At 40.8% G+C, this 16,861-nt stretch overlaps 1 protein-coding gene across 1 annotated transcript in view; it reads left to right on the top strand.

Moving 5' to 3' along the window:
* The window catches only part of ttll7 (tubulin tyrosine ligase-like family, member 7), a 93,294-nt gene that overhangs the window by 59,524 nt on the left and 16,909 nt on the right, over positions 1 to 16,861 (top strand). Inside the window, 5 exon segments of the mRNA XM_030728123.1 lie at positions 2,753 to 2,839; positions 5,267 to 5,495; positions 8,488 to 8,783; positions 9,943 to 10,077; positions 15,598 to 15,678. Coding sequence (XP_030583983.1) covers positions 2,753 to 2,839; positions 5,267 to 5,495; positions 8,488 to 8,783; positions 9,943 to 10,077; positions 15,598 to 15,678 — 828 coding nt within the window.

The raw sequence follows: 16,861 nt of genomic DNA, 5'->3' as shown, positions 1-16,861 counted from the left end.
ACAACACTGAAATCATTATCTGAAATGCATTGCCTGTTAGCGTATTTATTTATATTTTAAATTTGCAATAGGACAGAGGTTATTTGCCAGCATGTCATCTACTATGTTTGGCAGACACTATACTTGCAAGACTCACATTTGCTGCCTTTGAGGGCTTCTCGGGGCCATGAATTGAAAAATGTCATGGATTGTCACACTATCAAAAGAAAGTAAAGCCTATATTGTAATCCTAGCGATAACGTGCTGATCGACTGTAGAACACCCTCCTGACTTCTGCCACTGTGCTACAGACAGCCCAGCCACAGGTTACACTGGTCTCCACAGGGTTGGGATCACCTTGATTCCTATTTTGATTACAGTAAGGTTGAACAGGTATGAATCAGGCAGTTCCCTCAGCTGTCTTAGCTACCAATGTTTTCCTGTGTGTTCAGGTGATGCCTTCTTAATCCTGCAACTTTTTCACTTGGATGCTGTATCAAAAGAAGAGCTAGCAGGAGCATGCTCAGTTTGCCTGAGCAGCTCTGCCAATAAAACAGCACAAGTATACAAACTGCAAAAGATGTCTTGGAGCACTTTACTGTGATTGCAGATCCCATCAAAGCAGCAAGGACTGCAAATATATGAAAGTAATACAAGAACGGTAAAAATATGGAAGCCTCACTGAATTAAATTTTTTAAAGTAAAATTGCAGTCTTTCAAGCCGGGGGGGGAGGGTTGCCCTGAAGGCCTCTGTATAAAATATCCTACATGGATCCTACAGGCTGTCACGCACAGAGTTTAAAATGTTCAGTTTGGAAAGCAAAGTAGAAAAAAAAAATAATCATAGCAAGTTGGAAACTGTTTAATAGTGACAGCGAAGCCTAAATTTCACGTGGACTCTCAGTTTTAGAACACTTGTAGTCAAGAAAAGGTAAATAGCTCAGTTTGTCTTTAAATTCTGTACATGTGTCAGATTTGGTTTTCTAATGTACTGTAAAGCATTTCAAAACATCCATGTAATCTGCTTTGGTGCAATTTAACAAGGTAATGGTCCTTCAGTGATTTTTTTCAAACCACTGTGGGTGGGGAAGCGCTCACCTCGTGAAAAGGAGGTGAGTATTGAGTTGGCATACTTTTTGCTGCAGAGTAATGCCTGCAATTTGTAAATGAATTTATCAAAGCAATGCAATGTAATACCGTGATATACAAAAGTAGTTTTTACCTCACCAGTATGACCCATTTATGGCTGGGCACAACATGGCAATTTCTTTTACATTTCTTAAGCCACTGGGGGTTCTGTTCAGGTGTATTAGCCCCTGCAGTCTTAAGGAAAAATACTACAATAGACAAAGAGTCCAAAATACTTAATGTTGTAATTGTGAAAAACTTAAATACAGCTTAAATAGTGAGACCTAACTAAGGCTGAGTGTCGATACAGCATATTTTTCTCAGTGCCATTCCTTTTTTTCAGTCGCTCTCAGTGATGAAAGCACCCAGCACCATTTTCAGAGCACTCTGAATTTGTCTATTTATTTATTTATTTTGCAGCCGCTTTGGGTCCTTCTTGTTGAAAACTTCTGAACTTCTCAGAAAGGCACTGGTGTTGTCACTTCTGCTGCTTTTCAGGAAGCAAATCATATAGACGGGAACGGTCACCCTGATAACCAAGAAAATGACGGAGAGGTTTGTTGCGGCCGTGTACATGTGTGTTTAGACAAAAAGCAAAAGAGGCGCTTTTCTGTCACATGACAATGCTTAGAGCGGTGATATGTTGTCAAGATATTGTTGTCATAGAAACAAAACCCACACACACGGTGATGGAGTGTTTTTTTTTTTTTTAAAGTGTTGTGATGGAGCAATCCTCACTGGATGCTGAGGTTAATTCAATGGGGTTTTCTGCCAGAGAAAAATATATGGACATATATCCTAAATAACTCAGTAATTACCTGCTAGCTTACCTTATAATATATTTATTTTGCTTTTATTTTATTTTTTTTTGCTGGTCTTCTTAAAATATGATTGTAAATTGTAAATCTGCATCTGGCTCTAGTTCAGCTAACAACTTTTAAGCTTGCATAGCTGAAAGTCACTAAAAACACCACCACCAAAAAGCCGCGAGACATTCAGAAATAAGCAAAAAACTCTATCAAACTTTATCAGCCCAGTGATGCATACTTTAACATTAAAGTACAAAGTCTTCCAGACAAGGAAATATGCCACTGTAAATGTTCACACACTCACCAACATTGTGAGCCAGGGGCACACTGACCTTTTCACAAACCCCAGAAAGCGGTTTGATGGCTTATCTGAGAGAAAACAATCACTTTTCATCTGTATTTGAGCAGCAAGTGGGAGCTTGTTATGCCTCAGCCGTGAAGCAACATTAATCACCTTTGTCTGCATTTCAGCAATGGCCAAATGGCCAAGGCGTCAGTGTACTGGCGAATGCCAAAACGCTGCCTTCATGAGCCCTGCCAGCGAGCGGTGCATGCTCAGCCGGGGCCTCTCTGCTAACCCACCCTCCCTCAGATAAGGCACACGCAGCTCTGAAATTAAAATTTTTTTCATCCCTTTTTTTTTTTTTTTTTTTTTTGATGATTCAAGCTTCTTAAGATCCATTTGACGTCAAAGCAATAAGATGAAATATCAAAGCATTCTTATTATTTTTGATCAGTGCATCCTCAAATTTTAACTACCCTGTTAATCTCTGTGTACCAAAATCAACACCTTTGCCATATTCTCATCTGTGTTTTCTGTATGTGTTGGTGTGTAGGAAGAGGACATATTGGATCTGCTGGAACAGTGTGAATTGGACGATGAGAAGCTGATGGGCAAATCCTCCAGGCAAAGAGGCCCTAAGGTGGGTGAGAGAGGGAGAGCTAGGGAGACACATAAGCTAAAAGAGAATAGGGAGAATAGGGGCCACATGCATCAGAGGACCTAAAAAAAATGTGCAAAGAAGAGTGACAGAGGCAGAAAGAGGGAGGGAAGAGGGTGGCAGGTAGTCAAATGCCTAGAGCTAACGCCCACAGAAAGCACATAGGACGTGATTCAGAAAAATAAAGAGGGGGGGGGGGTCGTGGGTTAGGAAGAAAGAAAAGAATCAGATAGAGGCCCAAAGAAAAGACCCAACTCCCTTAGGGGAGAGCTGTCAGGCTGTCTCTCTCACTCTCTCCGTGCTATCTTTCTTTCTGTCTATCTCCCCCCTTTCCTCTTTCTCTCTGTCACATACACCTACACGCCCCCTCGATTTCCCACGACAGCACATTACTCCCTCCATCACCTTGCTTCACTCTCCTCCCTTCACCTCTCCATCCCTTTCTTTCCCTGCACATCTACATCCATCCCTCATTCGAGAGCTAAATTGGCTGGAACACTTAGAGTGTGTTAGGGACTCGACAGGGCAGTTCAGCGCCACATTAGAGAGGCCTTAGCTAGAATGAGGACTTGTTCAGCCACAATCACTGTTGTCCAAATTAATTTAGGCCCCGTCAGTTTCGATGTTACCGAGTGTGCAGAGAGAGACATCGAGAGGAAGGAAAAGAAAACGCTGTGAAGGATAGATTCACTCCTTGGGGTGTAGCGCTCACAAGCCATCTGGTGAAACTGAACCAACGAGTGTGCGAAAGCCAGAAAAAGAGGAGTGAGGCGTAGGGATTAGAAACAGGATTTTTGAGTGAAGGAAACAAAGCTAGGTTTGTTATTGCTGGGGAAATGTTGAGGCTAGGCGAGAACAAAAGGTGGAGAGAAAGAAAGGCGGGAAGTGAAATGGGAAAAGGGACAAAGAAAGAGAGCAAGCAAGTGTCCTCAGGTTATCTTTCCCTTTCTCCTATTATTGACTTTCTTGCTCTTTTTTTTAACTCCAACTCTACAAATGTCTAACATACACCTTATCGCGGTTGTTCCTTATCGCGTTGCCCTCTATCCCCGCTGCTGTCCTCAGCTCATCATTTAGCTTGATTTTACCCAGTCACTCCCACAAGCTCCTCACATTTTTCTCTCTCATCTCATCTTTTCAGTGCTCTCTCTTTGTCTTTGCTCTCCACTGTTTATTCACTGTCTGTCCTCGCATCCTTTTCTCTCTGTCCTCTTGTATGTCAAGAGCTCCTTTCTCTCCATGTTCATTTCCGTTTCTCTCCATCTATTCACGGCCTCCTCTCTGTATCTGCCATACTCAGATTCACCTTGTCCTCCTCTTTATTTCTCAGCCCATCAATCTGATGTTCCCATCTTCCCTTTTATTCTCCTCTCATGTATTTAATCTCTCTCTGTCTCTGTCCTCCATCATTCACCCACACAACTACCCAGCAGTGGCTGTGTAAGCCCTGTGATCACTTCCTGCCCATTAATTTGGGTGGGCTGACAGCGTTGCCCAAACTGACTGTTGAATAACAGATGTATAAATGCTTTATTAATGCTTTCAATGTGCCCTCTTCCAGGATGTGAAATGCACACTAAACTTAGTAAACTCCAAAAGTAAAACAAAAGAAAAAGCTTGTGTTTCTGAAATCAAGCATCGCACTTGAACTTATAAGAGCAAGGTGAAAATACTTATATAAGCAGATGCACACCAGCAAGTTGGTTTCAAAGAAGTCCTTAGAAGTTTCAATGGCTCTTGTACCCACAGCAATTTTCTTTTTCATTTGTGGAAACAAATATTGTATAAAACATTTAAAGAAAAATCTCAAAACATTTAAGAAAATGTGCGTTTACTTTGAACTTAACCTTTACATCACATTTGTTCTATGTATGAGGCCAGCCATGGTCCTTTTTATAGTGACAGCTTATAAAGCAACAAATGTGTGCAATTGTGTATTTGTGCATAATGAGCCTGCAATTACATACACACATGTGGGCATGTGGGCTAGCCGTGTCACCAGCAGGTCTCCCAGTGACAGATGGTAATGAGTTTCGGGTGAGGCGAGGCCGACGACGTCTCAACATCTTCATAGTTGTGTGTGTTTGTGTGTATGTATTATTGTACTTTTGTCCTTTTGAGTTTCTGGTTTAGTCGTAGACCTTTGGAAGGAGGACGTTTTTCCAAAACGAGGTCATTTTGGATGGTTTGGTTTAAAACGTCGGTGCAGTATCCCATGAGGATAAAAGCAGAAAGATGTTTATGTGTGTGTAAGAGTGTGTGTCCATGTGTGTACTGTCATGTCATTTTCTCCTGTGCATGTGGTTTTCTGTGGGCATCTTTTTCCCCCTGTATAATTATAAATTCATGCATGTATATTCCTATGTTCTAATCTATAGTATATGGCCTATGTCTTTGTGCCCTTGCCAGACCTTGACCGGCATGCCAGAATGTAGTCAGACTCCAAGACGCCAACGACCAGACTACCTGGCTGACTTCACCAGCGGCAGCAGTGCTGATAACTCCTGCTCCTCTTCAGATGAGGAGGAGGAGGAGAGGAGGAAGGCGGGAGGAAGAAGAAGTGGAGAGAAGCGAGGGGAAAAGAAAGTTTCCTATGACCTTGGCTATAGCAAGGAGAAGCACTTGGCTGAGCGCTCAGGTAGAGGGGCAGGATGTGTACAGGTGTCTAAGAAAGTGTTTAATACAAAACCAGAGTGTGGGGGGTTTGATAGGGACTTGCTATATTTTTTGTTTACTTTGTTCTGCGCTTGCTTTCTCCTCATTTGACTTTCTCTTCTTTCTGCCCTGTTTGTTTATTTCTTTCTATTTTAGCTGAAGTCTTTCATCTGATTACGAGCATTACCCTAATTACTAAAACAACCTTGTTTTTCAGATGTGTAAATGTGAACAGTCATACGCCTACATATTTACACATTTTTAATATTTGAGTTTGAATTTTCAGCTCATTTAGGATTTACTTTGACTATGACAGAGAATGAGATGCAGACAGGAGTAATACAGTATAGTGGGACTCGTGTATGTATGACAGAGCTTCAATGTACTTCGTGACCTTTGCATTTATAATTTCAGAACATACACTGCAGCCCGAGGGGTGTACTACAAAGCACGATTAATCAGTTAGCGAGCTATATTGAGCTTTAAATCAGATTTTTCAGTGTCACAAAGGTGGCTCTCTTTTTCCTCTTAGATCACTGTAGTAACTGATGCTGAAAGCATCACCTGGTCCAGAGCAGGTTATGTTCAGTTTCAGTTTGAAATAAGCTGAAAGTTCCATGTTTTCACTCTTAAGTGCCATATGAATATGTTTTATATATTCAACCTGTTGAGCCATAGCACCACCAGCTGAAGCCGTGTGGTGAAGTTACAGCAGAGGATATACTGTACATTCATTTAGTCACAGAAATGTTTTTATGCTAATCTCCTGCTAAGTCTGTTTCACACTGTTAGAAGTACAACAGACTGAACACCGATTAGAAAAGAAAAGTATCCTACAAATATATCTTTGATTGGATACATTTGTAGACTGTTTATCACCAAGATATCTATATAATCTATAAAAATAATTTCGCTAAATTGGTTTAAGTGTCTTCTTTATTAGGCTACAGGAGAGTGTCAGGACTAAACACACCGAGTAACCTTTAATGTTTAAATGGATGCACTTTAAAGTTTCAGCGCTCTAATGTGCAGCTGTCACATTAGGAATGCATCAAAAGCACACGGAGCGCTAAAATAAATATAATAACTCATGTTAGTTTTTTTTTTTTTTACCACTTTTGGTGCTCTTGTGATGATTATGAATTCAAAAGAAGTGAATTTCTGCAGCATTAGTCTCTTATCTTATTTGCAGCAACAGTGTCCCATTTTAACGATGTAATTTTTTTATGTTCTTTATAGAGCTAGCCACCCATTCCTCTGATAATATCTCTGGGCTAGGCGGTACTCAGTTGATCAACTTTGTGCAGAAGAGTCAAACGACGCAGCAAATGCCCCCTTTTATGTGAGCATGCACAGAGCCTGAAGCAGGAAGAGTTAACAAAGAAAGTTAATATCTACCTTTAACAGGGATTTTAGGTTTTGTGAGGTCAGATAACGCAAAGAAAGCCTGGCTATGTTGAACTTGCTTCGTAGTACACCCTTCTGGTGTACCTTTCACATTTAATCAACATTTGAATTAACATGTTTAGACTTGCAAATTCACAATTCCAGTTATATGCACGTGAACACACACAAATGCTGAAAGTTGCTGATTTGATTAGCATCTATGGGTACATAGAGCGCATATGCACTCTTCAATAACAAAGGAGGTTAGGTTTGGTGGTTCGAGTTGGCAGGTGCTACGAACAGGTGTTCATCAGCCTTCTATTTGTGCAATTAAAGTGTAAGCAGCAGCAATCTTTGTTGTTGAGCTGCTCACACTAAAGACGGTTTCCTTGCATCACAATTTTGGACCTACACATAAACAAATGTTGCAGTACTGAAAAGCACTTGAGGAAAGAAGAAAACGTGTCCTGAAAAGTGCAGTTCCAGTGAACAGAAGGTGAAAGTAGAGGCAGAGATGAAGAGAAGAAGGAATTTTATAGAAAGAGAAAAAAGGACTTTGTTGTGCACCTTGAAAACACCTTGAGTTTAATGCAGAAATAGTCCATTTTATAGTTAGAGTGATAAGTCTCAAGCATTCCCTCAATTTTGCATAAGTTGCATACATCAACCTACTTTGAGCTCTCAGAAGTGAGGAGAGCACCTTTCATTGCAGTCTATGTGTCGACCTTGGAAATAAAAAAAAAAAAGTCCCTGGTTGCATTGTGGGTTGCCAGTCCTCAAAAAAAAAGAGGACCCTTGCATGAGCTCATTCTAGTTGTTACAAAGTAAAGGACAAAGCCATGAAAAAGCCTAACTTTTGGACAAAGCATCTGTGTATGTGTGTGTACGCATGTGTGTGCAGAGAGACGGCAACCTTGCCAAGCCCTACTCCATACCAAGTCACCAAAGGGCTGCTACGGCTAAGCCACATAATGCTCTCATTTGGCAATGGCCAATCCTCAGAAGGGTTAGCAGCGACATGGACACACGCAAACACACCCATTCTTGTGTGCACACTTGATGTCAGAGACGCACACACTGCACCAGTAGAAAACACACACTAATACACTGGCTGGTGGACAAACTGGAAGACTTTCAAGGGTGATAGAGAGTATCACTATGGGTTTTCTACTTCATTTTCCATCTGTGTACATGTGTTCATCTAATGCGTGTGTGTGTGTGTGTATGTGTGTGTGTGTGTGTGTGTGTGTGTGTGTGTGTTTGTGTGTGTGTGAGATAGACAGAGGCCTGCTCTTTAATCCATCCCCAAACCAGACAGGACTAATGTTTAGTTTCTGGTTTTGGCTGCACATGCTGTGGTCGTTAATAACACACAGTGGATCACTGGGCCAGTGTGCCAGAGTGCAGCTGGGGGAGTTTTAATGCCACACTTCATCTCTAAAGCCACCCGGCAACAGATAGAAAGCAGAGGAGTGAGCTTGACAGTGACAGAGGCATTGAGACAGGCTCAGAGAAGAGAAGAAATTGAAGTGTGACAGTGAGTCAGAGTTCCTCCCCACTACTTTTCCATGTCTTCTGTTTTTCTACAGGCCGCATGCATTGGAAACCTTCAGTCAAGTCACTCAAAACGAGCACTGCCCCATCTGCCTCACCGACACTTTCCGGCCCAATCCGACGCTCCATCTCCTGTCCTCGTTCTATCGCCTCCCTCTCTTCGCCAAACGAAGTGCGGGCGTTGTCCACCAGGCCTTCTCCTATGGTTCCCGTAGCCACGCCCCTCGTCAGGCCGAGCTCCGCCACGCTTCGCTCTCATTCGCTGAGCCGCAGTGGCTCCGCTCACCGGGTGCCTCACAGCAACAGCCTGGGGACCATCCACTCCAACATAGTAAGATACTTGCACACACGAAGTATTGTAATTCAGAATGTGTCAGGAGTTAAAAGAATTTTTTAAAAGAGCATTGATGTTTTGCAATCTTCTGCTGATCCACTGCTGAAACTAGGTTTAAAATAAAGAATCAAGAATTCATTTATGTCTTTATTACCAAAAATAGAGGCGCATTTCCATCATATCTCTACCCTTTTCTCCTTTTCTGGCATACTGTATCCAGGCCCGCTTAGTAACATTTAAACAGTCCAGTCAATACTGTTTAGGCCCACTGGAGCCTACAACAATAACCTTCTGTTATGTTGCCATCTGTTGCTTTCCACCTGTCTCCTCCATTCCCCTTCTTTTTTAAAAGTGCCCCGGTAACCTTTGGAAGCAGTGGAATCAAATAAAATGGAGCCAAATGAGTTTTGGCACTGAGAACAGAACAAAGTGGAAAAGCTTCATACTGAAAGAGGCCGTATTGTGGACCACATTATGTAATGTCTTTCCACATGAATACGAAATGACATGAGATTCATTATTTTACCCCAGATTTTTTTTCACCATCTTGCACACGCAAGTTTGCTGTGGGAGTCACATGTGGATTGAAAAACACAGGAAAGTGAATATAGGTTTACCAGTGAATGTGGTGTTGTAGCATAATAAACTGTATTTTGTGGAGGTTATTTTACATGTTGCATACCTCCTGTGTTAACTGCTCTGTAAAGAAAAAAAGAATCTTTGAGTATAACAGGTAGAAGCAGAATTGTGAATTAACTGGTAAAATTACCTGCACATTATACTCCAGTGAAATTTACAGACCCTCAATAAATAAATAATAAGGAATAAATAATACTAATAACAAGGATGCACAATATAGTTATAACACATTTACATTTTTATTCAAACTGCGAACAGGATGTAATGTTTAAATACATTAGTCACTATGTATAAATGTTTAAAAAAATATATTAATAGTCAAGTGCAACTCAAAATGGGATGATAAAATTGTCCTCAAACATGAATGGAAATTTGTTATTTTCGAGAGGTAGGCAATTAATAAATTGTTAATGGCTTGTGTTTATTTAGGCCTGATAAACAGATCGGATTACACAATATTATTAAGAGAAAACTATTTTTTATTCAATTTTAATACCTTGTCCTTACATGTGTGCAGGGTGACCCGCTGATAAATCTGAGGAGTAAAGAGCAGGAGGCAGAGCTGGTGCGTCAGACCCTGGCAGTGCTCACTGCCATGAGGATTAGGTTTCCAGGCAAAACCGAAGAGGAGGCCGAGGCTGTGCTAGATGAGGTGGGTGCAGTGTGTGTGTGTGTGTTTATGCAGTGTTCATAAAATAATCAAAAGGTTATTTTTGTGTGTAAGAAAGAGAAACAGACACATAGGGAGGAAAATAAAGTGGAAGGGAACATGGAGTACAAGTGTTGAGCAGCAGTCCAGACTCGCTGTATTCCCAGAGCCCCTCTGTGGCCAGGTGCGGTCACTCTGCAGCCTAACTAAGAGTGACCTCCTCAGTTCCCCTCACAATAGCCTGTCTGCTCTGGCTCGGTTCCCATTGTCTTTCAAATGACCCCAGCAGCAACCTGTCGGTCAGTTTACCGCCCTGCACTATTCCCTCCTGCTCCTTTGTATAAATCAGTTCCTCCTCCATTTCTGGTCAGGTCTGGACATCCTGGTGTGTACGTGTTTTCATAGGTGTGCTTGTGCTAGTTCTAAAACTATGACTTGAATTTATATAAAAACTAGGCTATATAAAAACAAAGCTAAGCTTATGAACTATGAAGTTAAAATTATCTTTAAAAAGGGTATTTTTTCTACAAAATATCTGTTAAAACAATCCATGTAGTGGCATCATATACTAGTCCTGGGAACTTGCAAGTAGCTAAAGTTTGGGATTAATACATACACTCTCCAATTGTTAATAATAATATTTTCTCAAACAACAAGTTACAAGGCAGTGCTCAAAACAGACATAAAATACAAACTATGCAGGACAAAATATACAAACATATATATAAACAAAGTAGCATATCCATGTTAAAAGTGCAAAAAAATAAAAATGAAATAAACAGTCCACCAGTTAAAAAACAAAAAGCTTAATTAGCTCTTTCGTGATATTTACTGGACAAACCGTTTCATGTCACGTTGACAGGCACTTGGAATGAAAGAAATTAGCATTATGTTTAGTTTTTGCTTGTAAATAAATAATAGCAATAACATTCAACATTTGCCTTTCTAATAATGGCCAGACATAAAATTAACAGCACCTATTTGTTGCGATTAATTTTGTAGTTAGGGTAAACCACCAGTAAATTATAGTGACCTTACACAAAAAAACCTAAAAACAAAATGTATGTGTGTGCGAAACATCTGGGTGTGTCAGGGTTATGGGAAACAATTACCGCTACACCTGTACTGTTAACGAAGCCTAATGAGAGCACTGTGGAAACGCAGATGAACAGCTGCACCTGTACTGTTGACTCTTTGCCTCAGGAGAAAACGCGTGTTCACTTGGCATGAAAACAATCTTTGGCATTTTTTGCTTTCCATGATTTAAAGTTGGGGTCTAATTGGGCTAATGATGTGTTTGTATCTGTGTAATTGGCTCCTTTATCTTTCATTCAGAACCTTCTCTTTTGCTGGAGTTGGAACCAATAAAAAGATGAAATTGAGGGTAATTTGTGCCTGTACAAAACACATTGTGACAAATGAGCATGCAGCTTACCAGACACACACCACACACACACACACACAAAAAAAAATCATAAGATGCACTAGTGATGTGCCGCGGTAAACAATTTCTCACCTTGTTTGTCGGGTTCTTACTGAGAGAAAAAAAACTAAACAAGCAAACAAGCAAGTTTCTAGAATGTGAACAAAGTATTTACTGCACACCTCATCCCCATATCTTTGAATCCTTGTGGCTGATTTGTCTCTGTGTGGGTGTGTACATGTATTACTCATGTAAGGGGGGGGCAATAAATATAAATGTTTACACTGTCACACTGTGGGGACTCATCTCCCCTTTGGGGAGAAAAATGCAAATTGTTGAAGTTTAAATGCAGACTTGGTTTAATGTCAGGGTAACAAGGGCAGGGAAGTGGTAATAGATAGGGTAAATCTAAAGGAAAGTCAATGTAATGTCCTCTGTAATGATGGAAACCCAACTCTGTGTGTGTAAGTGTGTATGTGTGTACACATAAAGTTTACACTGGAGCTTCCCGATGGGAGCAGTGTTTGCAGGGGATCTAGCACGATACGTGTGAGGTATGTGCACCAGTGGGGAGATGTAGACTGCGTCAACATGACAACAATAACAGTGCCTTTAGTTACACAGTAATGTTGGCAGTAAGAGCATGTTCATTGCAATATCCGGGACAGCTTTTGAGCATAACAACACATACCTCAAGGATTTTTGACTCATGTGCAAAGCATATGCTTTCTGTGGCCAAGGGTCATAATCTGTAGCCTTTTTTTTTATGGACTATTATTATAGGTCTCTTGTGCTGCAGTTAAATTCACCAATAAAAAGGAAACAAGCACATCTCTGGACAATTTTATATTCTTTTTAAAGCAAAGCTTTAAATGCTCTGCTCTGATGAGAGTGAGATGACACCCTGATGCACTGAAACCAGTTTTGTGATGTGCAGCAGTAAATACAATTTTACCGTATACATTCAATTTGTTGCCTAATGCACCAAATAGTGCGCAAGCTTTTGCAGCTTTATCTGTATCTATCTGTACGGTCTTGTCATGTTAGAAAATGGAAGTTTTCCATAACGGGGTAGTGCCTGAAACTGATTAGATTAACAGATACGCTAACCCAGCAGTATTACAGATTTCATGTCTGGGTTGAAGCGTGGCAGAAGGTCTGCTACGACAAGTGTGCGAACATGAGAATGAGCTCTAAAAATTGTCCACACTTCCTTCTCCTATTTCTGAGACACTGTCTGTATTAAAGCACTTCAAAAGTGCAAGTTTAACTGTTCTCTAGCACAGCACTTTTTTAACTTGGCAGTGATAAGTCGTTGTATAGTATCTTAATGAGGACAGGGAATCTCTACAGAATACGTTTGGCCAAGATCTGCCTGCCCTCAAATTAAAAAGGTGCCTCCATTTCCCCCTGGAAGTATATTTCTAGCCCCGTGTGCTTTCTTGTTGGATTGAACTGCATAGCAAAGTACAGATGTCTCCACTTAAAATTGCCGCTCCCAGCCGGCTGCTAACCGGCTGCTAACCGGCTGGAAGTCCCCCCTCCTTCTCCTGGGTGTATCTACTTCCCAGCATGAACACACCCCTTTCCCTCAATTGCAGAGTGTCACCAAGAGATGGCGCTTTCTTCACAAAGACTTTGACTTCTGTGATTCACAAGTGTTTTGTTAACATTTCATGCTGAAGTAGTTTCACTGGCTAAAGCATAGTAACAACCAATGTTGGAGCAAGTTTTGAAAATCTAAATAGATAATACATTTTTTTCAGTGTGACCTTTTACACATTTCCACTGACATTCTTTCATCAATTATTTCAGTGAATCTAATAACTAAGTAAGTAAATAAATAGGGCTTTTAAAAAAAGTAGTGCTGCGCTGAGCAATCCAAAGCTGTCTCCTGTTAGAAGTTCATGAAAGTGGGTGCCCGGGGTGACTCAGTGGTTGAGCAGGTGACCACATATACATACATACATACATACATACATGAGTTCGAGTCCCGGCCTGTCGCCAGTTTGCCCGCATATCCTTCGCCTCTGTTTCCTGTCTTCTCTCTACCTTCAACACCAAGCCACTGTGGCCAAAAAAGCAAAAAAGCCAGAACGCAGCTTTAGGCTGTACTTTTATCAATTATAAATTATTATAAAAGCTACCTAATAAAGGTAGTTTATAACATGTCATCGGCATTAATATGAACACCCATTGCCTACACCATGTCCTGCTTCTGCTGCCTGGTGTCAAACCTGATTTGCATGACCGTATTGTGCCCAACTGTCCTTCCACCATCAGACGGATTTGCTTTCTCATAAATGTGTATGAATTGATACACATGAAGGTTTTTTTTTTTTAAAGCCACTTAAAAATAAACTCAGATCAGGAGGAGGTGCAAACAGTGAGCATCTACAGCTGTCTGTAAAACACAGTGCTGGTATCTGTCATGTTGGTTGGGCTGCATTTCAGCCAGTGGTGTTGAGATCTTGTCAAAAATCATTTATCAGCACAGAAAAAGTCCCAAACAGGCTGGCAATGCAGTAAAAGTATGCCTGGATAGAAAAACACACAACGGAACACTATCAGTCATGGATTGGCCTCCCCAGGGCTCAGACTTCAGCATTACTGAAGCAGTGTGGGATCATCTTGACAGTGAATGGAACAAAAGGCAGAAACATCCAAAGAAGAGCTTTAAATGATCTTCAAGAAAAGCCTGGAGAGCTATTCCTGAACTACTTCAGAAATTACAGAAAAAGATTAGAGAATATTACTGTAGCGATTTACCAGTGATATGCAGTATTAATTTATTTTGTCAAAAAGTGCCAACACTTTTTTTTCGAGTGCCGATTTCAGAGTGCATGATTTTAATTTACAGAAAAAGACAAAGTGGTTTGCGGCAGGTAGTTTACTACATTTTAAGATTATGCATTCCATAAATTATTTGTAAAACTGGTTCTAGAACATCGCTGTAACCCTTTATAAATCATGTAATTAGTGTGCTTGGGTTAGGGTTATTCAGACAAACACTAATGCCCTGTTAACTCTCTCTTACCTGTCAGCATATGCAGTTTTTGCACTTATAAATAAATACTGCAGTATTCAGCTGGAAACTGCTGTGGAACATGTGCCTGTTGTTGCATTTGGTCGCTTTCACAGCAGCATGACTGGGTTTGTTGCCGCTGTGACTGTTAATTTGGAAAGCAGGCACATCAGGAGCACGGGATTATTACCTTAGTTGTAAGAGCCAAATCTTTGGGTCCCTTCCCTAAAGCAGCTTCTCACTGAGTCTTCACCCCAAATGGTTTGAACAGATCTCCACATATTTCTACCTTATTTCTTTAGAGCAGAGTACACATGCACATACAGTCCTGCTCCTCTCTTTCGTATAAATGCGCTGTTCACTGACAGAACCCAGGAATAATCAATTCATGTTTACATTTCGAATTTACTTTTTGTCTAAAAACATTAGCAGCGTGGTTAAATAATCGATTCATGCTTTCATGTTTATTAGTCAGCTTGTTCGGTTTGTACATCCTCTACTTTACTGGCAGCAAGCAAATATTTATATCAGCGTTTTACAGAAAGGTTCAGCATTATGTTTCTGTTAGAATTATAGAACCCCTGAGCAAATATAAAATCTATGAATATACAGCGTAGGGGGCTGTAAGCGAATGTGCTTCCATTATCACTGCTCCTCCTGGCGGATACACAAAACATTACCACCAGTTTTCCCAAATGCTGCTTAGGGGCGTTCCCACCCATGGCTGCGTTGCCTAGGTCATTCGCGGGGGGGATGGACCGGCCAAAGATCGGCCACCAATTGGCCACGGACCCGCCAAGGTCCATCACGGGTCGGCCGGCCATTTTAAGTGGCTTCGTGTGTAACTGCCCTTTAAAGACACTGTAATAACCCTGAGGTTTGATGGACTACTGCTGGGAGATGATAACATTTATTTAAATAGTAGTGACAATGTGTCTTCTATTTTGGTGAAATGATACAGCTGAACTGCTCAGAGGCCTTTATTAATATCTGACTGTAATTCCACTTCTCTATATCTGTAGCAGCACAAGTTAAATTATTTTTCAGTTTTTTAACATATATTTTTCTTCCACAGATCCTGGACAACTGGAAATATCACAAACCAAAGGTGGCCTCTTATTGGCTGGTGAAGTTGGACTCAACCAAACAAAGGAAGGTGAGTTTTAATCTGTAATCCACATTTTAAGAAATCTGAGTCAGTAGACCTGACTCCTTCATAGAACAGTTTGGCTCCAGGTCTTTTTTCAGTTCCCACTGTTTTTGATTCTTTTGGGTGTTTTTTTGTTTCAAATTGTCAACTTTCTGGTGGAAAATGACGATTGGAGTAGACAAAAGTGCAGTCCCTCTGATTATGCAACAAGAAACAGTTCCAAGAAGAAGAGGGGAAAAAAAAAACTTATAAAATGCAAAGTTGTAGCCTTTTTTTTTGTCTATAAAAAAAAGTGTAAAGGCTCATGGAAATGTGATCTTTGAATTCCAGAGGGTAATGTGCTAAAACATGATCTTTGCCTAGTTATTAACTGCTATTAGAACTTTCTAAAAATAATTACTCATACATGTCCTCAGATGTAATGCTTCATTCTTGGATATGTTAATCCTGTTAAAACTGTTAAAAATGGTCCGCATTTTTCTTTTGGTACCTGCATAAATTGCCTGCCTCTGCCCGTGCCATCACCGGGTCTATGTTTTCACCTTGTACAGAATGGACGTTGTTAAAACAGGTGAATGTGACAAAATGTCACCTCTCCTACCTATTTCTTTGAAAGCTTTTGTACAACTTTTAAAGCACGAAAATAACCTCGAAATCAAACTTCAGAGAGAGATAGAGAAAAATAAGACAAGCATGAAGATCATTACCATGTCAGACAGTGAGAGGCAGACACACCAAATAGGATGTAAACAAAACACAAGAGGGGACAAGACATGTAATGGCATCCAGTAGGCGTGTCAGTAATGATGTGATCTCTCAGCCGGTGCTTTCTGCACAACTGCGCTTGGCCGTATTGCGGGCTGTGGTGGTGCGAGCTGATGTTTTATTTGGAGTGGAGCAGCCTAATGAGCAGCAGGCAGAGGTCAGGAACATAGCGCCCACTGCTCTGCTATCTGATTACCATACCAAAACATATCTCTGTGTGTTTACTCATCTATCAGTTTGGCTGAGTGTCTATGCATGTCTCACTTGCCTCATATTGCTGTTGGGAAATCTCGCCTCTTCGCATCCCAAACACACATGCACGCACACACAGTCAGATGGGCACTTCAGTAATGAGGAGCGAGAAATCAAAGTCAAAAGAGCCACAGTGCTGCACTCTGAGCAGGGTGAAAAGAGAAAGAAAAGG

Source organism: Archocentrus centrarchus, chromosome 4 (assembly GCF_007364275.1).
Source record: "Archocentrus centrarchus isolate MPI-CPG fArcCen1 chromosome 4, fArcCen1, whole genome shotgun sequence".
In the NCBI taxonomy this organism is placed as follows: Eukaryota; Metazoa; Chordata; class Actinopteri; order Cichliformes; family Cichlidae; genus Archocentrus; species Archocentrus centrarchus.
The sequence above is the reverse complement of the archived record's forward strand: the minus strand, read 5'-3'. Positions and strand labels throughout refer to the sequence as shown.